General features: G+C 36.2%; 1 protein-coding gene across 1 annotated transcript; it reads right to left on the reverse strand.

Moving 5' to 3' along the window:
* Positions 1-3,182: 3,182 nt before the first annotated feature.
* Positions 3,183-27,650, reverse strand: LOC124521073 (transmembrane protease serine 11E-like). The gene is made up of 11 exons (XM_047092253.1): positions 27,559-27,650; positions 27,306-27,430; positions 22,678-22,799; positions 20,243-20,310; positions 17,214-17,377; positions 15,319-15,363; positions 13,490-13,528; positions 11,208-11,385; positions 9,538-9,797; positions 8,807-8,949; positions 3,183-3,344 (listed from the first exon to the last, which is right to left on the reverse strand). Exons 1-11 carry the CDS (start codon positions 27,648-27,650, stop codon positions 3,183-3,185), a joined length of 1,398 nt encoding a protein of 465 aa, XP_046948209.1.
* Positions 27,651-27,902: the final 252 nt, after the last annotated feature.

Raw genomic sequence — 27,902 nt, forward strand, 5'->3', positions numbered from 1 at the left:
ACTGAGGACAGGGATAGGCAAGGAGCCAGGTGGCTATGGGTAGTTTGAGGGATCCTTGAGATCAAACTATGCTGTACCTCATCTGTGGTGGGATTACATAAATCTACACATGATAAAATTACAGAATTAAACACATACATACCCACATAACTGCATGCTTTTAAAACTGGTGAAATCTGAATAAGGTTGATGGATTGATGGATTGTCTCAATGTTGACTTCTTGGCTGTGATATTATATTATAGCTAAGCAAGATGTTTACCATTGTGGGAAACTAGGTAAATGATACACATGATCTCTCTGTTTTATATTTTACAACTATATGTGAATCTATGATTATCTGGGAAAATCTTAAAGTGTTTTTTTTAGATGGTAAGGAATTTCAGAAAAGAGGATGTTATATTCACTTGAGGGAGTCAAGAAAGACTTCCAGGAGGAGTCCTAACTAAACAAGAAATTGGCCTACTCTATTATTCTAATTATCTAATTATCTAATGATCAAGTACCAATTGTTTAAAACAAGATTGCCGTTTAATTAAAGTAATAATTATAATAGCTACCATTTCTTGAGCACCCACTATGTGCCAAGAACTCTGCTAAGCACTTTCAAATGTTATCTCATTGTAGTCTCTACAATCGATCATTTGAGGTAATATTATTATCCCTGTCTTATAAGGGAGTATATTGAGGTTTAGCGTGTTTAATCACCTGGCTTAAATCACAGTTAATGTAAAATCTGGATTACTTCTTAAAGTCAATGTGTAAACAATAATAAAGCTATGTTTTCTGCATAATATAAAAATAAAGCAACACATTGAAAGACTATGACATACAAAGCACTTTACTAGGTACTGTGGGAAGAGAGATAAAAGATATAAAAGGAACTGCATACTGCTTATACAATTAATAAATGTTATTCCAGTCATAACTTAACTTTCTCCAATGACATAGTTAAAATAGACATGTTCAAAAATGCTGAAACCCTCCACATGTTATCTTTTTTCAAAAGAAGTTATTTTAAAAATATGACCTATCGTATTATCTATTTCTCTGTGCACATAAAGTTTGAACTACTGCTCATATTTTCACTGTGACCCAACCTCTGTTTCTCAAATCTTTTGTAAAAGATAGTATCAAAGGTATTTCTCTGAGGACTATGATGCCATTGTGAAATTAAACTCCTAAAATTTCTCCTTAATTTAAATCTCTTCAAGTTGGCTTGCAGAAGAAATTCCTCACATCACATGTTATAAATTTTTAGTTTGGAAACTCGCCTCCAGAAATCTGGAAAATATTGACCATGATGTCAATTTATGTGTACTTATTTTTAAATGCCTTCAAAGAGAGGAATTGTATTCTTTTGCTTTTATAAAAAAAAATTCCTAACACAGAATTTCTACTACAGTTTTTAGCACTTGAAGATCCAGACATCTTTTTCTATCTTCCCACAGCTTACAGGTGCCATCTAGAGGCCCAACTACAGAAGATACTGAAACAGGGGGTCAATTTTGAATAGAACACTGAGAGTAATTTAGTTTGAAATGTACTTAAATCTTTGTTTAAAATTCATCACTTGCCTCAATTTTATTTTTTTCAGAATATTAAATGAAACAAAAATAATTTGTGCAAAATATCAAACACGTCCATTCATGTCAGTTTTCATCTTACTTTAGCCAAGTGCCTAAATTTTACCAGTTCATATGCCAATATTATTCAGGTCAATAAAAGTCAAATTTTTCCTACTGATTGTGGTTTTCAAAGTGGTTATGGCCCAATACAGAATTTGGTGAATAGCTATATATGAGCAGGTAAGGGTAATGAAAACTTCAGTGAAATCTCACCATTAACATGGCATGAGTTCTAACTTCATGATGGCCTAGATCACTTGCATGTTATGTCTCTCACAGCTTAGTAAATTACCAAAAATAAAATTATGAAAATGGCTGATATTTGGCTTTCCGTCTTCAGTTTTGTATGTAAGCAGTTAGCAATTCTGTGCCATACTAGACACAGCAGGGAGGATATCTTCTGATCCAAGCCCAGGGAAGTGCTCAGGCCACGGGCTGGTAAAGCAGGTAGCAGGCAAAGATGTGTAATCATCTCCAAATGGAGGTCTCACTTCCATTTGCATGACTACAACTATACATTAACACCTGGACCTTATTCCCTTCCAGGCTTTGTAGCTGGAAAAGCTTTAATCACAAGCACACAAGCCCTTGGTGATAGTTCCTTTTCGTTAAATACTAATTCTCTCTTCATTCTCGTCTAGTCAACCACAAAAAAAATCTTAATACGTAAGGTAGACTGGTCGTTCTTAAATGAATTTTCATAACCTCAGATTTTTAAAGCATTTGCAATACATTGAGTAGTGATATTTTCCCATCTTCCCCTTCTTCATGGACTATCATAATATCAAGTAAATGGATGATGTTTTCATTATAATATATTGATACTTTCAGTAGTGCAAGACTAAATAAATATTATTTGCTTTAACTTAGAACAAGTACATTATATAGAATCTGTATAATTATTGTAGGTCACAGGAAAACAGAATTGTCCCCACACTTATCACTGTAGATGTTAGCTAGAAATGAAAATAAAACTATATCTTGGTTTCTCTGTACTTCCTTAATTCCCATTCTTTCTCCATCATTAAGTGTTTTGTATTCTACTTTCTGTTTGCTTGACCTGTCATAATGAATATTATCATTTTCCTCATTCCTTTAAGGAAAAAGAAATTCCTAATACGTTTTTGTACATAAAAATATAGTTCTTTCCTTTTTACATTTCCTTTGACCCTTTGTTCTGCACCTTGAAAGCAGAGATCTGAGATGAGAGAAGTTGGAAAAATGAAAGAAGGAATTGCTTCAAATTATGTATATATATATATACATATATATATATATGCATAATATGCATAAGAAATTTACATCAACAAGCCAAAATTTTGATGAAAAAGCTTCTAGAAAACAAATGAACGCAAATTGGGACAGAATCTATCTGACAGAAGCAGGACGTTCAGTGGAGTGGAGTGGAGCAGAGGTAGGAAGGAAATATGTGCATCAAGCAAACAGGTTAGTTAGATGGGTCATATCCAAGTGACCTGCAAGACTTCTGCAATTCTGTATCTTTGAGAATGGCCTATACACAAAAATGTGTTCCATTCTACTAGATTTTTCTCTCTTAGATACCAGTTTTGGAATGGATCCAGTCTCGGAAAGCAGTCACTCTAGTATAAACACCAGGCTTGTTAGGTTGTCCACATTCATCTCCCCAGCTCACTATTCCAGCAAGATACCAGATATCTCTAGCATCTGGACTAACCAGTGGTCCTCCAGAGTCACCCTACAGGAGAAGAGAGAGATTGGTAACTAATAATTCAGTTCATTATGGCAGTTTTTGTTATTTTTCTAATTTGAATTTAATGAAAGGGAAGTTTTCAAAAATCAGTGTGCTCAGATGCAGAAGTGATACCCTGTGTCAGTAATTCACATAAGGGAGGAGATCCACTACCTGAAACATTAGCTTAGATTCAGAGGTGGGTACACTGAGATTAAAGGAGACATCTCTTTGGAGAAGAGTACTCTTATCTGGTACATCTGAGACTATAATTCCTCATATTCTTTATCAGTGTGACATAGCTCCCAAAAGAAGGGTGGAGAGTCTATTACTGATAAAAAGGACAGACACTAGAGTCAGACACCTGGGTTTAAATCTCAAGTCTGGCTCTTCCAGCCGGCTAAGACCTTTAATTTATATATTTGTAATGCTCCTAATAATACCTACCTCTGATGATAATTTTGAAGATTAGATAAAACAGTAAATATAAAGTGCTTAGCATAGAGCCTGGCATAAAATAGAACTTAGTAAATACATATTTAAAACCACAAATTCCGATTGTTTATGCCTTGTAAACTCCCGAGGGCTGTTTCTTTATATAGCTCAGAAAAACAAGGTACATGCTGATCTTGCCTCAAAATCATGGGGTCTTTAGTACTGACCACCCATTAGGTGTTCAGCACTCTATGGAGCTCTGAATTAACATATTATCTAATTCACTCATGTTAATTCTGGCAACAAAACATGGAGCAAGATTTCATTTTCTCCATATTAACAATGAGGAAATCAAAACTTGGAGAAATTAAGTAATTTGCCTGATGGCAAATGTATTCAGTGGCAGAATTGAATTTGAATCCAGAGTGCTCTAACTCAGACATTTGGCTTTTCCCCTCTGCATTATACTAACTTCTTTGTGCATTTTCTTTTGTTCATGTAAACATGTTAACTAATGCTAATAGTAACTGAATTTGGAATAACGTGTTTGTAATTTTTAAATCAATTCACCAATAAGTGTTGATGTATAGCCTCATAGGTGGTAGGAGATACAAAAAGAGTGTAAGTACAGGTAGCATCCAAATAAATCATTTTGATAATTAAAACCCAAGCCTATATGAAGGCAGAGCAGATTCGGATGCAGAAATAGACATTACAGAGACAACAAAATTTAAATCTGCTTAAGAGACGGGAAAAAATGAGTCTGAGAATAAAGCAATTAATGGAAAAATCAGAATAGCTAACAGATTACAAGATTCATCAGGTGATGTCCACCAGCAATTATCAAAAACGGAAAGATAGTCTGTCCTACTGAAACTAATTAGTTCACACATTATCAGGGAATTATGTCATTATAAGATGGAAGTTGTGATGGTTTATATGTGTTTTGTCTTAGGCATGGATGCCAGAACAATGGGAGTAAAATTATGCCAACCAGAAAAAGAGAAAAAAACGCTCAACTGAGCTGTTGCACAGGTAGAAGTCTTTGGGGCTCTATTTTTAAAAAATATTTTAAAGGTGTCTATGCCCTATCCGGAAGCGATGGACAAATTCCTAGAAACATATAAACTACCAAAACTGAAACAGGAAGAAATAGAAAATTTGAGCAGACCCATAACCAGTAAGGAAATCGAATTAGTAATCAAAAATCTGCAAAAAAATAAGAGTCCAGGGCCAGATGGCTTTCCAGGGGAATTCTACCAAATATTTAAGGAAGAGTTAACACCTATTCTCTTGAAGCTGTTCCAAAAAATAGAAATGGAAGGAAAACTTCCAAACTCTTTCTATGAAGCCAGCATTACCTTGATTCCAAAACCAGACAAAGGCCCTACTAAAAAGGAGAACCATAGACCAATTATTCTGATGAACATGGATGCAAAAATCCTCAAAAAGATATTAGCCAACCAGATCCAACAATACATTAAAAAATTATTCACCACGACCAAGTGGGATTTATACCTGGGATGCAGGGCCAGTTCAATACCTGCAAAACAATCAATGTGATTCATCACATCAATAAAAGAAAGGATAAGAACCACATGATGCTCTCAATAGATGCAGAGAAATCATTTAACAAAACACAGCATCCTTTCTTGATAGAAACCCCAAGAAAGTAGGGATAGAAGGATCATACCTCGAGATCATAAAAGCCATATATGAAAGACCCAACGCTAATATCATTATCAATGGGGAAAAACTGAGAGCTTTCCCCCTAAGGTCAGGAACAAGACAGGGATGTCCACTCTCGCCACTGTTATTCAAGATACTACTGGAAGTCTTAGCCTCAGCAATAAGACAACACAAAGAAACAAAAGGCATCCAAATCGGCCAGGAGGAGGTCAACCTTTCACTCTTTGCAGATGACATGATACTTTATATGGAAAACCCAAAAAATTCCACCAAAAAAACTGCTGGAACCAATCAATGAATTCAGCAAAATCACAGGATATAAAATCAATGCACAGAAATCGATTGTTTTCCTATATACCAACAGTGAAGCAACAGAAAGAGAAATCAAGGATCGATCCCATTTACAATTGCACCAAAAACTGCAAAATACCTAGGAATAAATCTAACCAAAGAGGTGAAAAATCTATACACTGAAATCTATAGAAAGCTGATGAAAGAAATTGAAGAAGACATAAAAAAATGGAAAAATATTCTATGCTCCTGGATAGGAGAACAAATACTATTTAAATGTTGATACAACCCAAAGCAATCTACATATTCAATGCAATACTTATCAAAATAACTCAAGCATTCAGAGCTAGAACAAACAATCCTAAAATTTGTATGGAACCAGAAAAGACCCCGAATAGCCAAAGCAATCCTGAAAAAGAAAACCAAAGCAGGAGGCATCACAATCCCAGACTTCAAGCTGTATTACAAAGCTGTAATCATCAAGAGAGTATGGTACTGGCACAAAAACAGACACTCAGATCAATGGAACAGAATAGAGAACCCAGAAATGGAACCACAAACGTATGGCCAACTAATATTTGACAAAGAAGGAAAGAATATCCAGTGGAATAAAGACAGTCTCTTCAGCAAGTGGTGCTGGGGAAACTGGACAGCGACATGCAGAACAATGAACCTGGACCACTTTCTTACACCATACACAAAAATAAACTCAAAATGGATGAAAGACCTCAATGTAAGACAGGAAGCCATCAAAATCCTTGAGGAGAAAGCAGGCAAAAACCTCTTTGACCTTGGCCGCAGCAACTTCTTCCTCAACACATCTCCGGAGGCAAGGGAAACAAAAGCAAAAATGAACTACTGGGACCTCATCAAAATAAAAACCTTCTGCACAGCGAAGGAAACAATCAACAAAACTAAAAGGTAACTGACAGAATGGGAGATGATATTTGCAAAAGACATATCAGATAAAGATATGTAGACATATCAGATAAAGGCATAGATCCAAATCTATAAAGAACTTCTCAAACTCAAAACCCAAAAAATAAATAATCCAGTGAAGAAATGGGCAAAAGACATGAATAGACACTTCTCCAAAGAAAACATCCAGATGGCCAACCGACACATGAAAAAATGCTCCACATCACTCATCATCAGGGAAATACAAATCAAAACCACATGGAGATATACCACCTTACAACTGTCAGAATGGCTAACATCAACAACTCAGGCAACAACAGATGTTTGCGGGGATACGGAGAAAGAGGATCTCTTTGGCACTGCTGGTGGGAATGCAAACTGGTACAGCCACTCTGGTAAACAGTATGGAGGTTCCTTAAAAAACTAAAAATAAAATAAATAAAATAAAATAAAAACTAAAAATAGAACTACTCTATGGCCCAGCAATTGCACTACTAGGTATTTATCCAAGGGATACAGGAATGCTGTTTGAAGGGGCACATGCACACCAATGTTTATAGCAGCACTATCAACAATAGCCAAAGTATAGAAAGAGCCCAAATATCCATCAATGGATGAATTGATAAAGAAGATATGGTATATATATATATATATATATATATATATATATATATACATATATATATATATATATACACAGTGGAGTATTACTCAGCAATAAAAAAAATGAAATCTTACCATTTGCAACTATTTGGATGGAACTAGAGGGTATTATGCTAAGCGAAATTAGTCAGTCAAAGACAAATATCATATAACTTCAGTCATATGAGGAATTTAAGATACAAAACAGATGAACATAGGGGAAGGAAAGCAAAACTAATATAAAAACAGGGAGGAGGACAAAACATAAGAGATTCTTAAATATAGAGAACAAACAGAGGGTTGCTGGAGGGATTGGGAGGGGGTGCTAAATGGGTAAGGGGCATTAAGGAATCTACTCCTGAAATCATTGTTGCACTATATGCTAACTAACTTGGATGTAAATTTATAAATAAATAAATAAATAAATAAATAAACAAACAAACAAATATCAAAGGGATACATGTCCCCCTAATAGCAGCATTATCTATAACAGCCAAGTTATGGAACAACCCAAATGTCCTTTGACTGATGAATGGATAAAGAAGATGAATGGATAAAGAAGATGCAGTGTATATATATATAATATATATATATATATATATATACACATAGATACACATAGTGTGTGTGTGTGTGTATATATATATACATACATATATACATATTATATACATATAATATACATATGTTATATATATAATGTATATATAATGGAATATTACTCGGTCATAAAAAGAATGAAATCTTGCCGTTTATAATGACTTGGATGGAGCTAGAGAGTATTATGCTAAGTAAAATAAATTGGAGAAAGATAAATACCATATGATTTCACTCAGATGTGGAGTTTAAGAAACAAACAAAACACTCACTCTATCTGTCTCCCTCCCTCAAAAATAAACATTAAAAAATTTAAAACAAAACAAAACAAATGAGGAAAGGGAAAAAAAGAGACAGGGAAGCAAACCAAGAAGCAGACTCTTAACTATAGAGAACAAACTGATGGTTACCAGAAGGGAGGTGGGGGGGGGGTGGTTAAATAGGTGATGGTGACTAAGGAGTTCACTTGTAGTGATGAGCACCAGGTGTGATATGGAACTGTTGAATCACTATATTCTACACTGGAAACTAAAATTGCACTGCATGCTAACCAACTGGAATTTAAATGAAAAAAGATAAAAAAAGAAAGTGATAGAGAAGTAAGTGTTACTATAAAGGAGATCTTTGTGGTGATGGAATATCTCTCAGCTGGAGTGATGGTTACACAAACATACAACACATGTAAAAAAAATATGCCATAGAACTAGAAACACACATTGCACCAATGTCAATTTCCTAGATTCTATATTGTATTATAGGATGTGAGATGCAATGTTTGGGGAAAATGAGGTGAAGAATACATGAGACCCCTCTGTAAACCTTCTGCAAATTATAATGATTTCAAAATAAAAGATGAACAAAAAATTACACAGCATACTACTGGTCAAACCACGTACCTGGCATGCATCTCTTTTTCCTTTCAAGGAGCCAGCGCATAACATTCTAGGAGTTATGGCACCATTGTAAGATTGGGGTTCGTTACAGGTTTTAGTGTCTATGAGATCCACCTGTACTTGCCGAAGATGATTTTGACCACTACCTAAAGACAAAAAATTCTTTATATTTGTAGATATACATATATTCTATAAACCTTGAGAAAATCTTTCATAATTGTTGGATAAGATGGCAATTTAGGATATGTATTTTTTCAGGTACAGTAATATTGGGGAAAAGAATGATTTCCTTACTACTTTAAATGAAAAGTTAGATACTTATGAGAGAGCATCATGTTGTTTAAGTGACTTCTGTTCCATTGTGAAACTTAGAATGTAATTTCAGTAGGGAGAATGGTGGCTATATGATTCTCTCATCTTCACAATTGAGTATATTAATGATTCCTAATCTCCTATGCAGTTAAATCCCTAGTAAAAACTTCAGACATATTTACTATTTCAGACACCTCACCAAGCACCATGACTACAGTAGTAGTGAGGCACTTGATAGTAACCTAAAGCAATGAAGGAATCTTTGTGTCGTATAAAAGACCTAATTTACAAACAGGGCCTGACTTACCCAGGTTCATAGGACCAATGCACCAGCATATTTTGGCATAATAACATTCCATTCTTTAAAAGGCTTAGAATACCAAACTGGGTTACTATGGTTTGATTTCTCTTCAGATGCTCACCATCATTTTCCAGTGCTCCAAATCCTGTCACAAACATCTCATCCCCTGGTTGGAACTCATGAGATGCATCAGGAAGACAAATCCTATGTACTGCATTTGTGTAGGGGACCGGGCTAGAAAGCTCTGCAACTGAAATATCATAGTCATGTGATGGATACTTGTATTTTTCATGGACAAATATCCTTCGAAGGCCTTGCTTCATCTTTGGAGTCTTTATTGTTACTCCAAAGGAAGCAGTCCATCTGGTTGGGTCCTTATACCTGAGGAAAAAAATATGAACAGCAAATTCCACTTTATTATGCTACCAATGTAAGGACTTATATTACACATTTTAGGCTGCTGGTGTCAACATAAGTTTTCTTTTTAAAATTACAGTTTCTGGGGCTCCTGGGTGTCTCAGTCGGTTAAGCGTCTGACTTCGGCTCAGGTCATGATCTCGTGGCTCATGGGTTCACCCCCCACGTCAGGCTCTGTGCTGACAGCTCAGAGCCTGGAGCCTGCTTTGGATTCTGTGTCTCCTTCTCTCTCTCTCTGCCCTTCCCCTGCTTGCTCTCTCTCTCTCTCTCTCAAAATTAAGTAAAAACCTTTAAAAAAATAAAAATAAAATTACAGTTTCTATGTATAAAAATAAACTCTTTCCAATCTGAGAATCTGGCTCAGGAGTAAGGTGAGGTGGAAATGCCACAGTGGTGTGGTTTTTAGGAAATACATGCCACTCTGCACTGAATCGCTTACTCCAGATCCTAGAGCCTTTTGACATTTCTAGGAATCAGTGACTCCAGGAGACATACAGAAAACATATTTTGTACAGATGCAGGAACAAATGTATTCTATGTACCATGCTCCCTACTCACAAACATACACATTTCTCTGAAAACTGAAAAGGCTACACATAAATTTAACAAAACATTACTATCCTATATACATAGGCATTTTGCATTAGGTTAAAAGGTCTTCATTCCTTGGAATACTTCAGTTGTATAATTTGTTACTACCAAATGTCTTCATATTTAATTATTTCTTGCCATGTAGAATTTCTCCTTTGAGGTCAAATCTGCAATCCACCCAGCCCCCATTCCTGATAGATACACAGCAGAGAGCTAAGGCTCTTTGACATCAGGCTCAAAGTCCAAAGATGACTTTAAAATTTCTTTAAAACACCGGCTTGCTTTGACAAATTATTATTTCTTTATCAGTGGATAATTTATCTACATGTATTTTGATGCCATTTCCAATTCCCGACCATTAAACCTCTCACTAAGGTTTAGGAGCCTTCCACTCTTTGTGATGTGTATGTTACCTCCATATTAAACTCATCTCTTTCACGGGGTGCCTGGGTGGCTCAGGCGGTTGAGCGCCCGACTTCGGCTCCGGTCATCATCTCACGGTTCGTGAGTTTGAGCCCGCTACACCCCCCCCCCCCCCCCGCCCCAATCAGGCTCTGTGCTGGCGGCTGGAAGCCTGGAGCCTGTTTCAGATTCTGTGTCTCCCTCTCTCCCTGCCCCTCCCTCACTCGCACTCGGTCTCTATCTCTCTCAAAAATAAACATTACAGAAAAAAAAATTTAAACTCATCTCTTTCAAACTTCGCAAGGTATTTCCTTCCTGCCAAGCCCGAGTGCATGAGTGCACTTTGCTTACCCCCAGTCATTCACAAGTTTCAAGACTTACGTTCTAAAGCAGTGAGCGGCACTCACAAGCCACGTGCTATTAATTAAAGTTGCTCCACAGCGATGCATCCCATCCCACTGCAGGCTAGCTTGCCACGGCCATTCTCCCTCCTCTACAGGTGTCCCACCAACGATCCTGAGACTCTGTCTTGAAGTTTTATTCCTTCGTGTCCCACAGCCTGCCAAAGAGAGACAATGCCTTACTTAGCAGTTGCTTCTAAGTATCAAATTGCGTTACTATCTCAATTTTTTTCATACTTTGTGCTCCAATAGTACCAAACATTTTCTCTTGTCCTTACTTTTCCTTAAACTATAGTGGTTCATTAATTTAACATCTATTCATCTTGTAGGATTAAGTCATTCATTACCTCCTCTAGGATGCCTTCTCTAACAATTCCTCTGCCCCCAAACTGGATTAGTTATGGCTTTTTTCATACTTATATCATCATCATCATTTCTCTCTCTCTCTCTGTGTATATACATATATATGTATATATGTCTGTTTATATATACATGTATATATGCTAGTATAGTTACCAGTACTAATTATATATAATTATATATCATATATACACTAATTATATATATTATTTACATATAAGCATTGTTTATAACAGGGTTTATTATATATGCTAATTATATATAGATACACTAATAATATATACACCAATTTTATACATATACATATATAATATTATATATGTGTATATATATTGTTTATAACAGGGTTTCTCAGCCTTGGCTGTATTGACATTTTTGAGATGCATAATTCTTCACTGTATCCTGTATATGATCCTGTATATGATCGAATGTTCAGAAGAATCCTTGGCCTATACATATTAGATGCCAGTAGCATCCCCCCCACAACCATGATAACCAAAGTCACAGTGGGTCATGATCCCATGGGGGTCAAAATTTCTCTTGCTTGAGACCCATTGCTTCAGAATTATGTGTTCATGCATTAATCTCATACATCTAGTCTCACTAGAGTAAAAGCTGCTTTACGCAGGTATTATATCTCATCCATTTTATATTTCTATTGCTTAATACATCACTAGCACAATAAATATCGGTGGCAAGAATACATGCCATTTACGTAACAGGATTATTCTTTGGTCTCATGTTTAATCAAGCTCATGAATTAACTGATATTCTAAGCTGGTGAGTAGCACATTTCCTTCCATCATTTAAGAAAAATATATTATGTACTAACTCCATAATTATCAAATGTATCCTCTAAATCATGGTGGAGTAATCTGCTGTAGGTGAAGGGAAATACTAGGCCTAGAGTCAGTACTTTTAAAATATAGGTAGGAGTGCCTGGGTGGCTCAGTCAGTTAAGCGTCCAACTCTGGATTTCACCTCAGGTCACGATCTCACAATTTGACAGTTCAACCCCACGTCTGGCTCTGCGGTGACAGCATGGAGCCTGCTTGGGATTCTCTCTCTCTCTCTCTCTCTCTCTCTCTCTCCCTCCCTCCCTCCCTCTTTGCCCCTCCTCTGCTCATACTCTCTCTCTCCCTCAAAATAAATAAACTTAAAAAAATAATAAATAAAATATGGGTAAAGATACTATCTGAGCCTTCAGTAATTTTATCAATATATACCCAACCCCATAGTTGCCTGATATTTCCATAGTATGGGATTAACAATCATCATGAAGGGGCACCTGGGTGTCTCAGTCAGTTGGGCATCCGATTTTGGCTCAGGTCATGATCTCAAAGTCCGTGGGTTCAAGCCCCACATTGGGCTCTGTACTGACAGCTCAGATCCTGGAGCCTGCTTCAGATTCTGTCTCCCCCTCTCTCTGCCCCTCCCATGCTCATGCTCTGTCTCTCTCTGTCTCTCAATAATAAATAAATCTTAAAATTTTTTTAAAAAATCATCATTAATATTTTGTTTAGAGTAACAATGAGCTTCTGCCTATAGCTGAAAAATGCCAACATGCCGTTTACTTTTATATAATCTTTAGAAAATGTTTGTAAGAGTATTATTATAGATATCTGCAGCCAGAACACTGAGTCTTTTTTCCCTTCTTTAACAAGTGTACAACTCATTTCCACTATACCTGTGCCACAGACACCCATATATCCACTCCAAAGTTCTCCCAATTTTTTTCATTATTTAGTAATAAAATGTGCTTCAACAATAAGATAAAGCACCATGAGCTGTGCACAGATCAATCAAACTTTATTCTGACCCTATAATATCACACAAAGTAAGCCTAAATGATCCAGTGTTAACATTCAAATAATGCAATTTTAATAAATATGTTACACTTACAACTGTTCAGAAAGTTGTCTGTTTCTGTCTTGTTGATTTCTGAAATACACAGAAATGGTGAATAGAACAGGGCCAGCACATCAGGATTTCATAATGCCTCTGAGTACTTTAAATAGGAAAGGCTGGTTAATTCCGTTATAAGACAGAACCTCTAGATTGTAAAAAAAAAAAAAAAAAAAAAAAAAAAAAGCGACACAGTTAGTTTATCATATGTAGAGCATGTTCATTACCTTGGAGAAAAGGGAGATCTGAACAGCGTTTTTAAGCTTTAGTCTGAATGACACTCACAGAGAGAACGTCTTTATACTGTCAGTTCCTGTTCCTCTTCCCAGTAATTCTGATTCAGTAGTTTTATGATGAAACCCAGGAATCTGAGTTTCATACCAGAAATAAGATGCAGTATTTCCCCCTTTTGTGGAAATACTTTTCTAAACCATGGTATTAATTCCCTAAATGCAATGATATTTTTACTGACCATTATTTCAGATTTTTTCCCCACTAAACTCACAGGCATAGTCCCATTTGTATAACATTTTTGAATGGCAGGTCCATAAATCCATCCTCACTCTCACTTAAAAAGAATGTTATCTCTCTAATTTTTCTTTCTGCTGAAATTTGCAAAGACAATTTGCCCTCTTTTCAACTTTAGCGCATGGCTCCTTAGCTTATTTATTTCTCAACAATCAGGTTCTAACCCTATGCAAGCATTAAGCCAACCAACAGATACATAAAACTCCACACAGTTAAATGTCCTGATTCAGTAGATTTCCAATGATCAAAACTCTTCTCTTTGAACATGGCAGAATCAGTGTTCTAAATACAAAAATGTTGGGGCGCCTGGGTGGCGCAGTCGGTTAAGCGTCCGACTTCAGCCAGGTCACGATCTCGCGGTCCGTGAGTTCGAGCCCCGCGTCGGGCTCTGGGCTGATGGCTCAGAGCCTGGAGCCTGTTTCCGATTCTGTGTCTCCCTCTCTCTCTGCCCCTCCCCCGTTCATGCTCTGTCTCTCTCTGTCCCAAAAATAAATAAACGTTGAAAAAAAAAATTTTAAATACAAAAATGTTAATGTTAATTTTTCTTTTAGTCTTTAATAGTATTTATATGCCAGAAATCTATATTCTAGAAAGCTTCTTTCTGACTTTCTCCATTCTGGCTATTTTGGGGGGAAATGGCTCAAATAAAGAAGTGACTATTCTGTGTAGATATTAAATATCATCACCTCTTATCTCCTTGTTTCAAATAACCTGTTCTTCCTTAGCTCAGACTTTTCCTAGAGAAAGTTCTGGCTTTGATCTTGATACTACTTAAAGGGCCATCTTAATGGATGTGTATCTACATTGGGCTCTGCACTCAGCATGACTGTGCACTTGGTTTAATGCTCACTGTCTTGAAATTCTTAATATTTTTTATTTTATAATTTGTGCTTTAAAAGTGAAGTCTGGGGGAGCCTGGGTGGTTTAGGCAGTTAAGTCTCCAACTCTTGGTTTTGGCCCAGGTTATGAAGTCACCCTTTGTGAGATAGAGCCCCGCACTGGGCTCTGCACTGACAGCACACAGCCTGCTTGGGATTCTCTCTCTCTCCCTCCCTCTGCCCCTCCCCCATCTCTCAAAATAAATGAATAAACTTAAAAATAAAAATAAATAAAAGTGAAGTCTGAAGAGCAATGGGGTATGACATGCACAGAGGAGATAACACACAATATATGTGTCCATGGGCTCCTGGCGCCCATTTGCATATGTCATTTGTGATACCCAATGAACTCAGAATTCCAGTGGATCCACAACATTCAGCAAACTCAAAGTGAGTACAAAATAAGTGTGTGATGCTTACCATTAAGGAACCAGGATGCAGTGACAGTCCAGGAGACCATGTTTTCTGTTTGAAGCAGGACTTGCTCAGAACACAGAAAGAAAGCAATAGCATTCTACTAGACACAAACCACCCAAGGGCCCTATTATAGCCTTTCTTGCTCCCATTACTTTTTTATATTAGCCAACAGCTTCTGCTGAAAATAATGACATACAAGGACTTTTCAGGTCTTTCTTACTTAAGCCGAAGGTAGAGAACATTGGTAAAATGTGCACATATCAACAAGGGAAAAAAAAAAACTGTGAAGCTTGTCTTGTATAGTTTTTCTATCGATCTGATTACAGCCAAATTCATGCATGTGTGAAATACTGTTGTATAATTTTCATAATTCCATATACTTAAATGCTTTTACATTTGCATTTGAAATTGATATTTTACAACATGAAGAGGAACGATACATCTCATGCTAGTAATTTAAAATTTCAATTTTTTCATATAGAATGGCAAATAATTATTAGCAAATTATTAGCAAATAATTAGCAAATAAAAAATACCATGACGAGTCAAGAGAGACTGTAGAAGAAAGAAATCTTATATATTAATACTCTTAGTGGTAAGTTTTTGTTGCTTTTTGAAAAGAGTCCAGCATTTGGCACTAGGCCCCATAAATTATGTAGCTGGTCCTAACTACCCAAGTCTTTCTTCCTAAGCAAACAGGGTAGGTGACCATTAGGCCATGCTGCTAGTTAGGTCTATCAGCTTTTATGTTAGCACATTATGTTCATACTTTCTACTTGTTCCCTCTTCTCTATTTTCTAGTGCTGCCATGTTCAATACTGTGTCCACTAGCCGCATGTGCCTAGTAGCTCTTGAAATGTGGCTAGTCTAAACCGAAATATGCTATAAATAACAAAATATACACTAGATTTCAAACCCTTAGTACAAAAAAATATATAAAATATCTCATGAATAATTTTTCTATTGACTACTTGTTGAAATAATAATACTTTGATATAGTGGGTTAAATATCAAACTATTTAAATGAAGTTCACATGTTTACTATTGCTTTTTTAATGTGGATACTAGAAAATTTAAGATCATAGGGTTGGCCCACATGGTATTTCTATGACTAGCATTGTTCTATAGCACACAACTCTTAACCAAACATTTATTTCCACTGAGGATCTACTATATTTCTTCCTTTCTGGTAATGAGGACATACTCCTGCTTATTTCATTCCCCTATCCTCCACACAAAAAGCTCAGACTTTTTAAATTAGTTGTAAAATATATAAAAAATAAGTATAAATAAATTATAAATTTTTCATTGGTAAATGGTCTAAGGAAAGAAGCTATAACAAGGTATATCAATGCAACTTGAAGGCAAATGTGTGAATGGCATGAACCTTTCCATACATCATACTCTCAGAACATAAAATGGAAGCAACAAGAAGAAGAATGCACAAAGCCACTTTCTCCATGTATAATTGGATGCTAGAGCTGAGATGTAAGTCCCAATACAGAGAAAGAACACAGACCCGGGGTTAATGAGAGATGTGCATAGGAGACATAAGTTTAGGGTAGTATTAAAATTAAAATACTTTATTAGGACCAATTTAGTCCCAAATAAATGTTCTATTGATGGCAAGACTCCATAATTAAAGGATATCCAAAACAATTTTTAAAAGTCAGTGCCTAAGAGGCACTTGTTGGGATGAGCACTGGGTGTTATATTTAAGTGATTAATCACTAAATTCTATTCCTGAAATCATATGTTACCTAACTTGGATTTTAAATAAATAAATAAATAAATAAATAAATAAATAAATAAATAAATAAAATCAGTGCCTAAGACCAAAACTAACATGGAGCTGTTCTATGTAAGAAAATTAAGCTAAATAACAGAAAGAAACTTACTTTTAATTTCAACTGATTCAGGATCTAATTTAGGGGGTCCTACAGCATCATGCAGCTTTTCAGTTAGAACACGTTGAATAATTTTATTGATGGCTTCAGGATCCTCAGTAGAGCGAAATCTAAAAATCAGCAACATATGAGCCAACACTCCATGTTCCTCTGGACTGTGGATCAAAAAGAAAAACAGAAAAAAATGGTTTTAAAGATAAAGTTCAAAATTAGATTTGTGGTAATATCACAATCTATTTTTTTCTTTATCATCCATTTGAAACACACACACAAAACAAATCCATAATGTAATTTAAAAGATCCAATTTGTTTCATTCTATATTCCTATTGTTTTCCACATATAAAACTTCCAACTTATCCTCCCTGATAGTAAGATAGTATGCTCATGGTGTCCCTTAACACCAAAATATCTAGTTATTAATATAAAAAGATACCCTCTTGTCAACCATTTAATACTATTAAATATACCATATGATCAATGTGAAATCAACTCTGGGTTTGGCCTCCAGGTTTAATTCCCAGTGGCTTAAATCCAGTGAAATCTCCTAAGCAACTTCATGCTTTCCTAAACAACTTCTAATCCTAGGGATATTAGAAAGCTTGACCAAATTGTTGTTACTTCATGTGATTATATTTTCAAAATAGAGCATTAATTAGCCTTAGTGTTGTTTGGATGAATTACTTCCTGGAATCATCCTTGACTTCTCTTTCTCATTTTCTGTCAGCTACTCTACCTCCTTTTTTTTCATATATAATCAGTTCTCAAAGAATTTTACTCCCCACTATACAGTGTATTGACTTCTCATATAAACTGTAAATGAGAATGTAAATTAGAACCTTATTTTTAGAGGTCAGTTTTGTTTATCAATTATACATTTGATGATCCATTTCTCTGATACAGCACTCTCTTCAAATAAACTTTTGTGTGTGCAAAGAGATTTATACAAATGTTTATCATAACCTTGTTTTTAAATCAGAAAAAAATATGTAACAACCCAAGTGTCCATCACAAGGGCATTGGCTAAATCAACCCTGACACATACTTGTAGTGAAATACCACACAACCAATTGTTAAGAAACTATGTTACTTCTGCAAATGGAATTATTAGAGAGGGAGTTTTTGCCTTCTATTTTATGTGATATTGTGTTATTTGAATTTTATATATATTTATATTGTTTTTGTAATCTGAAAAAACAAATAGGACTTTAATGAGAATATTGTTATGTATCTCACCCCTTTCACTGACTAAGCAACACCGTACAACAATTATTCTTTATTCCTTCTCTTAAACTATTCCTATACTGGTTGACTAATAGAAACAAAAACAAACAAAACTGTCTCTCTACCCCAGCTATTCAATTTATCTCTCACCTTATCACAACAAACCTTCTTGAAAGGGTAAATTACACTGTGCCTCATATTTACTTCCTTGCAATCTACTTCCTCCCTTTCCATCCCACTGAGTCTTTTCTGTACACTAAATGACTTCCTCATTGGCATATCCAGTGAATTATTTCTGGTCATATTACTTGGTCTCTCAGGAGTATTTGCCAATGCTGACCATTCCATGCTTGAAACTTTTTGTCTTTTGTATCAGTGGTGCCTTTCTCATGATATCTCTTTTTTTCTTTCTCCTTCCCTATTTCCTTGGCTCCTATTTTTTCCCATCTCCTTAAGTATTATTTTCTTCAGGCTTTCTTCATCATCATTTTTTTCCTTGCATTACCCTTTTCCTGAAAAATTCTGGTTACATCCACACTCTCTAGTACTTTGATTGAGAATGGGCAAAGGCATATCTTCAACTCAGCTCCCTTTTCCTCCCCCGAGTGAGACTCGTATTTCAGGCTCATGTCCCCTAGTATCTCAGCTTAAAATCTGTAAGACTAACTTCATCTTTTGTACAAACTTGCATTTCTTCCCACTGATTGCAGAAAAAATACTAATGAGTAAGAAGGTTACTAAGATGAAGAGGTAGACAAATTGGAAAGTGATTTGGAAGGTAGAACTGGAAGAACATGGTTATTCATAAAATGTGAGGGGCCCAGGAAATGGAGGAGTGTAGGATGATGTCCAGGTTTCCCATTAGTGTCAGTGGGTTTCACTTGAGTTAGAGAATTTTCTGTGGAACCTACATGTGGAGATGTGCATGGGCAGGCAGATAGCTCTAGAAATCAGAAAAACAGTTTAGATTGGAAATAGAAATTTGGATTTCGATAGTATGAAGTCATGTGGGTGCATGAAGTCCCCTTGAGAGAGTGAAAATTTAAGGATTGGAGAAGTAGATACAGATCCAAGAAAGAATAGTATTTCAAATCCCAGGGAATACAGACTTCTCAGAAGAAAGTGGTCAAAGTAACACCTCATTTAGAGATGTTTAGACATTTAGAGATGTCAGCTAAATGATAGACTGAGAGGTAACTTGCAGTTTTTGTCATTGAAATGATACTGGAAACAGCTCTCATTCTGTTTTTTAAAAATACAAATAATTTTTATTAAGACAATATATTATTTAAGATACTTATATAGTATTTTGCTTAAAATGTTGTGCTCTGAACTTCTATTTATTGATGGTAGATGATCAGATCTGGAATTTTCTTAAATAAATATTTGGAGCAGAAAGAGACAGAGATGAAAAAAGTAAACAAAATTCATAAAGAGGAGAATGAAGAGGGTAAGACAAACCTCATCTACTATGCTATTTTACAGAGGGAAAAATTGGTTATTAAACTAAGGTATATGGCTTAGGTCCCTATTTTTGTAATTAGATTCCCAAAGAACAATTCAATAATATAGCCACCAATAATACTCGTCCCTTACCTCACCTTGCAAATGCTTTCTTATGGATTTAGAGAATGAGTAAAGCAAATTATGATCCGTGCCTTAGAACAGTTGTCAAATGAATATTGGTTTAATTGAATTATATCATATCATTAATATTTCCAATAGTATTTATTACTAGCCAAGTTAACAGCTTTAGTTTTAAATTATATTCAGAAGTCAGCATTTTAGATTTACATACCTGAACCTGATAATGTGAGGCTTGACAAACTCTCCCCTCAATGGAGATTTATGAAATGCATTTTTTACCTGTTCCAAAAATATTCAACATACATCAGCAAGAATAATTTTCTACAAGTCAATTTAAAGCTCTATGGAAAATTTAAAAACAAAACAAAGCAAAACAAGAAACATTAATCAACATTTCACAATTCACTCAACTTGAAGAATCTCAAAGAATCTTTTCTGGTATTCTCAGTAATTTCAACTGAACTCTACCTTAGGAGATATCTGGGAACCACAGTAGTTGGCCAAGAATGACATCTGCTGTGTACACTCAGAAAGAGACTAAAAAGGAATAAACACACTGTTTTATGAAAAGAAAGAGTAAATATTCATACCCTGAGATACAGACTTCTACTGTAGGTAAACAAAGGAAATTGAATAGTTCTGCCAACTGATGGTTGGATCATAGATGTGGGTGTATGACAGTGTCACGTGGTTCTTAAACCTTGTGAAGAAGTTACCAAATATCCTGGCATTATCTGCACCCACTTCAGTACTCAAAATGCTCTTAGAAAGGCCCATGTGAACTAGGATACTTAGCCTAATATGTTCTGTAAGGTTTACTTTAATAAGATACCAGAATGTATCTTGTGGAGATATTTCTTACTACTATAATTAAGAATTCTATCCAACTTGGAGCTCCTGGGTGGCTCAGTCGGTTAAGCGTCTGACTTCATCTCAGGTCATGATCACATGGTCCGTGAGTTTGAGCCCCACGTGGGGCTATGTTCTGACTGCTCGGAGTCTGGAGCTTGCTTCCAATTCTATGTCTCCCTCTCCCTCTCTGCCCCTCTCCAGCTCGTGTTCTGTCTCTGTCTCTGTCTCTGTCTCTCTCTCTCAGTCTCAAACATAAATAAAAACATTTAAAAAAAATTTTTTTTAAAGAATTCTAGCCAAATTAAAATTTTAAATTAGAAGTCAAGGTAAACATGTCAAGTATTTCTTGGTTTCAAGTGTGTGAATATTAACCAAACACAGTTACTACAAGCTAGTGATTGACTGACAGGAACAATGAGCCTTTTTATTCTTTCATATCTTTTGCTGACTCCTCTTTGTGCCCAAGAGCAGTTACTTCAATTATAAGACAGATCAGCATAGTACAAGTGAGTCCTCTAATGACAACATTCACTTGGATATTTTTATTTAAGGGCTTATATTTAATCAAATAATTTAAAAATTATTATTAATTTTAAGAGTGTTCAAGAGTCCTATCTATATTCCTTCATACGTAAATCATTTTGGATCTTATAAAATTTCTTTTAGTGAATGTCACAAAAAACAAGGCAAATAGTTGCATCTTTTTTGACCTTTTTAGTTCCATTTTCTTTTCTTTATTTTATATATATACATATATATGTATATATATATATATATATATATAGTCTTAGAAGAGAGTATATTCATATACAGTCTATATATATGTGTATATGTATATATATAATATAGTTTTAGAAGAGAGTATATTCAGATATTTTCCTGATTTGTTGTTTATAAGTACAAATTCAACCAGGATTTGACCCCCTCCTTACAAATGTATTTAAATCCTCAGGCTTCTAGTCTATTAGGCAGTTTCTATGCACATAACTGCCATTATGTTCTCACTCAGGATATTGGATATGGAAGACAATTTTAAAATTATCTAGTCTAATACCTTAATTTTCACATAAGAAAATTTGTCCAGAATGAAAATTGGTAACAGGTGGTTCTAAAACTAAGTGTCCCAACTTCTAGTTTAGGGTATTTTCCATCACATCATATGCCACAAATTACCTCATACACTGTCAGGAAAAGTCCAAATTATTCTCTAAGTAATCTGATAATGATTCGAATCATCACACAGACTGTTGCTCTCTTGGCCTAAACTGATAATTTTTCCACTTTTTAAAATATTTGATTCATCTCTGAGAATGAATGTTGATGTCTTAAAGGTAGAGATGAGTATCCATGTATTTCCTATAGACTCATATACCAAAAACCAGCCCAAGGTCAGATATTTTTGAATACCAAAATACCATTCAAGTATGTGTCTGAATAGTTTCAGTCTCATCGTCTTTTGCTCAAGGTGTCTTCTATAGGATACAACAGTCATATTTTGGGTCACCCTCACATTCCCAAAATTCCTGGACTCCACTCATCAAGATTGTAGCACTAGCTATTGAAGAGCAAGTAGGAGGGACATGAAGGAAAGTCTACAGTTCACTTGCCTCAGCCCTGCAAGGTGTGCTCTCCAAGTCATGTACTGTCAGTCTGTTTTATATCTTTCAGGCAGGGCTGCTTCCCATTTTTCAAAGATACACAAGATCAGTTGAATGGATGTTTTGGAAGCTAGGTACCAAAACTTATGATATAAAGTGATTGCAAATGCCTAGAAATGGAGAAAAAAGTGCTTACCATTGATTCAATTTTCTGGCTCATTTCAGTGAAATTTTTAGAAGCCTCTTTTCCGAAATCATCATATAGTTTGTTACTTGTAAATGACAATGTGCTATAGTAATTGTAGGTCTTCCTTTGGTCTATGAGGAGAGAGGGAAAAAAACCCATAATACTTTTAATTAGATGTGTGTAAAACATCATTATTTCCCTGTTTAGACCAGAAAGAGTGTCCTACCCCAGGTCGTCATCTCCATTATCTTGCCCTGAGCTTCCTGGTTATCTCAGAATAAAAAACAACACTCATCATCATAAGATTTAGAGTGTAAAAGCCATAAGAAATGCTTGGTGTTCCTGCGGGCTGATTAGTCATTTGTTACCCATTCCTGAATTAGCCACGAGAGGCAGCAAGTTACACCATCAGAACGTACAAACAAGAATGGACTCAGCAGTCAGCGAAAGATAAACATCATATGATTTCACTCATATGTGGAATTTAAGAAACGAAACAGATAAACAGAGGGGAAGGGAAGGAAAAATAAGATAAAAACAGAGAGGGAGGCAAACCATTTGAGACTTTTAAATACAGAGAACAAACTGAGGGTTGCTACAGGGGTGTTGAGTGGGGAATGGGTGAAATGGGTGATGGGCATTAAGGAGGGAACTTGTGGGAATGACAATTGGGTGTTATATATAAGTGATGAATCACTAAATTCTACTCCTGAAACCATCATTACACTATAAGTTAACTTACTTGGATTTAAATTTTTTAAAGAAGTGTCAAAATAAAATGGACTCAGAAGTTTCCAAAGAGTAAACTTATTTTTTTTTGTTTTTTTGTTTTGTTTTGTTTTTGGTTTTTTTTGAGACAGAGAGAGACAGAGCATGAACGGGGCAGGGGCAGAGAGAGAGGGAGACACAGAACCGGAAACAGGCTCCAGGCTCTGAGCCATCAGCCCAGAGGCCGACACGGGGCTCGAACTCACAGACCACGAGATCGTGACCTGAGCTGAAGTCGGACGCTTAACCGACTGAGCCACCCGGGCGCCCCTAGTAAACTTACTATTATATTCCAGAAGTAGATTTCTTCCAATTCAGGAAACTACGTATCAATTCTGGCCACAGCGACCATAGTGTAAGAAAATGTTTTGGGGCTAAAGAAGGAGATAAGGGTAGAGATGAAAATGCTTGGAGTTCAGGTAGAGAGCTAGAGCTGCCATCTGACATAACCTTCCAGGGACACTTAATTTCACCTGACTCCCTTCTCACTCCACTTATTTTCTCCCACCAGCCATAAGGAGTGTCCTGTTTCCTTAGCCATTGTCTACACTTTCTTCATCCGGTTTAAGCAGCCCTCATTTTGGGCCTGCTGAAAATTAACGCAGTATTCATCTACCCTTCTATACCTGAAGCAAGCATGGGACCTTAAGAAGATTCATTAATTCAACAAATATTAATTCTTCTATGAAAGACTCTGTGTTGAGTATTAGGAATATAATGGTGATCAAGACAGTTGTGTGTGGTTATTGTAGGAGAATGGAGTGTGCCTTACGCAATCTCAATTTCTTTCCTCTTCTCTCTTGCTTCTCATTCTTTTCCTCTTCACTTGAACCCCAGAGGAAAGGGAAACTAACATTAGTTTACTATAATCTCCATGGGAAGGCAGTATGTCCACATTTAACAGGTAAAGACTACAGTCTCTGAAATGTAAGGAAATTGCCCAACTCTAACATGACATAGCCAGAAAAGACAGAACTGGATTTCAAGTCAAGCTCTAATTCTCATAACACAAACTTTCTTTACATACCACTTTTTGGGTGGGAAAAACCAAACCCACTCACTGAAGCTGTATAAGAAGTCTCTCATACATAAGAGTTTTGGGAAAAAACTACTGGTAAATTTCAAAAGAATATCCGAGCCATCCAGAGGATTTGGTTGGGTTGGCAAGGCTAGGGAATGGCTAAGGAATGGTCAGTGATGCAAAAGATGTTGGATGGCAGCCTGAAATGTTAGGACCTCCTGGAAATGAGCCACCAAAGTGAGGTGCTAGGGAGGTTTTGCCTTGTTCCCTCTTTCCTTACCTCCCTTTCACTGAACGGTCTTGCCCTGAAAGGCCAGAATGACCTGAAATCCAGGAAGTTCCCCGGAAATACACATAATCCCAAAGAAGCTTTTTAATTTATTGAAATACTGAACATTGGGTCTAAATTGGGCATAATAATCCTCATTTCTAATAAGCTCCCATGTAATACTACTGGTGGGGTACCTATCCCCTCACTGAAAAGTAGAGATAACTGACTTATACATATTATTCTTATTCTGTTTTAAATTATTAGATTGACTTTTTGAAACTGCCATTTGTATAAGCCAAATATGCTCAAATATGACAACTTCATATGTTTCACCCAAATGAACAACTTATCTGTAGTCAATATTTTACTTTGTTGAAGAGACTGAAATAGGTCACCAAGAGTCAAAATATATTCCCAGTTGCCAAAATTATATGGCATGTGTAGTTGTTGGGAAATATTATTGAGGAATATTAACAGAAAAGTAAGAAAAATAAGGATGAACACTAGTTTGCTGATAATTTTCTAACAAGTTCCTGAATCTGTAACCTATAAGGATATTGCTCATAAGAGAGTCACCTCCTGTCAGACAATTTACAAAAGGGCAAAAAGGCAGACCTAAAGGCCCCTGGATAGAAGCCGCCCACACAATTCTACGCTGTCCTGGACTTTTTGCCAAAATGATGTTTTTTTCAAGGTGAATTACCTCCATCCTAACCTGTCTGTTTCCGTAACTATTTGGTTTAGTTGGTTATCTAGGTGTGCCAACTCCTCAATGCTCATGTGCTATATCCACTCTGTTCTTTGTTTATATCTCCAAACAGAGGGCGGGTCATACATGTAAGACAGTAACACATATCACAACAATCACTATTTATTCAGATGTGCTGTGTGGGCAGTGGAAGTTGAGTGTTCCATATTACCATACTGATCATCCAGACAATAGGATCCAGGAACAAGTTACTGGAAAAACCTTGCCAGGTTTTCATTTTATGCATGTGAGTAAGATTTGTAAGCCTTATAATGCATGGCTTAGAAAAAGCAAAGGAGAAATAGTAAGAAACATTTTCTCTCACTTCAGTAATGAAACCTCTAGCATTACTAGGAATTCCTTGTGAAGTCAGACAAACCAAAGTATGCCCCATGAAGATATCATACATATGATTTACTAATCTTTTTTTAAGTTTATTTATTTTGAGAGAGACAGAGACAGCATGAGCAGGAGAGGGGCAGAGAGAGAAAGGGAGAGAGAGAATCCCAAGCAGGCTCTGCATTGTCAGCACAGCCCAACCCGGGACTCAAACTCACGAACCGTAAGATCATGACCTGAGCTGAAACCAAGAGTCAGACACTTGGCAGACTGAGCCACCTAGATACCCCTCACTAATCTTTATCATACAGTGCTAGGAATCTGTAGAGAGAAATAATGATGTTTATAGTATAATGAGACTCAATATATTCATAACAGAACTATAGAATTAAGTTATTTTAGCCATTCTTTTTTTTTTAATTAAAAACATGCTCCAGAGAAATCATCAAAATATAGATACTCCAAATTTAAAGATTTGTGTGTGGGCAAATTCTACCAAAACAAGTATTTACTTTAAATATTTTTACTTTGAACTACCCAGAAATGGTCCACCTTGCTTTAGAAATTGAGATTGGATTTGAGATTGGAATTGAGATTATGTCTGCTAGTGGAAGTAGATAACCAATTTACTGATCATACTGTCTCTTTATAGGAAAGCAACTTGTGCAAATTTGCAATTAAATTTGAATCAAGTGATTAGCTTCTTTGGTTACAGTGTCTTGACATCAAAGAATTAGTTAGTCACTAAGGGAGATATTAAGCCAATAGGTCATAGTGGAGTCAAGTAATTACAACCCCAAGCAAAGTAGAGGGAAACTTCAGAAGGGTTGTTATAGAAGAATAGTCCTAAAGCACCCTGGGGACCTTTCTAATAACATAGCACACTCATGGTTCATCTAGATGTGAGACACCTGACTACCAGAGTGAACCTCTTTATAATTAACCTTCTCATCATATCCTATCCTCTTTAATCACATGCAATATATTCCGAGATTAGATTTAAAATAACAGAAATGGGCACTTATTCAACAATATATCATTATGGCATTTTTCTATCTTACTCGTAAAGAATAGAGCCTACTTCCCTCTGATCCTTGATTATGTAATTAATTTATTGGGCTCTCAGGATTTCAATAAGTTGGAATAATTTTAAATCAAGGTGATTGTCCTATGTCTTCAAACAACTCAACACAGTGGACTCTAACTCTCCTATGGTCTTCCTATTTAATATTTGATTATCGCTTATTAACGAATATTAAAACTAGCATGCTATTCCCAGCAGGAAGCATTGCTACATCAAAGATAGATGAAAGAATCCTTCTTGGCTTGTGAGGATTAAGTAAGAGACAGGTAGGTAAAGAATTCTTTGTACCAGCTATGCAAATAAGTTGTGGGCATGAATGAATAGGCCTGAGGCAAATCAAAACTGGAATGCACAAGAGGAAATATTTGGGGGTAAATCACATGATGCCAGGGCAGCCCATACTTACTGTATCTCACATAATGAACAGTAAGTCCAATGCACACTGCCAGGACAATCAGGGATATAAAGGTGATGAGGCCAATAGCCCAGGGCTCCAAACAAGTTCTCTTTCTGGCCCTCACCACAGCTCGCCTGAGAAAGAAAGCAAATAAATGGGTTATATCACAGTATGTGCCACATGTATTCCTTAGTTAAAGCAGACATTTCTGGGGAATTCAGGACACTCAGGTGGTAGAGTACTGTTTTGGTTTAGCGCACACCCTGGTCCCAGGCTGCTGAAGCTAATCCCGGCCTCTGGTTGCCTGACCTTAGGCAAGTAATTTGACATCTCTGTGCCTGTTTCCTCATCCATAACGTGAAGATGATAATGACAGTACGTATCTCATTGGATTTTTTAATTTTTTTTAACTTTTATTTATTTTTGAGAGAGAGAGAGACAGAGCATGAATGGGGGAGGGGCAGAGAGAGAGGGAGACACAGAATCGGAAACAGGCTCCAGGCTCTGTGCCATCAGCCCAGATCCCGACGCGGGGCTCGAACTCACGGGCCGCGAGATCGTGACCTGAGCTGAAGTCGGACGCTTAACCGACTGAGCCACCCAGAC

Source organism: Lynx rufus, unplaced genomic scaffold (assembly GCF_022079265.1).
Source record: "Lynx rufus isolate CCGP_SWC_20201006 ecotype Redwood Valley unplaced genomic scaffold, mLynRuf1.p SCAF_3, whole genome shotgun sequence".
Classification (NCBI taxonomy): Eukaryota; Metazoa; Chordata; class Mammalia; order Carnivora; family Felidae; genus Lynx; species Lynx rufus.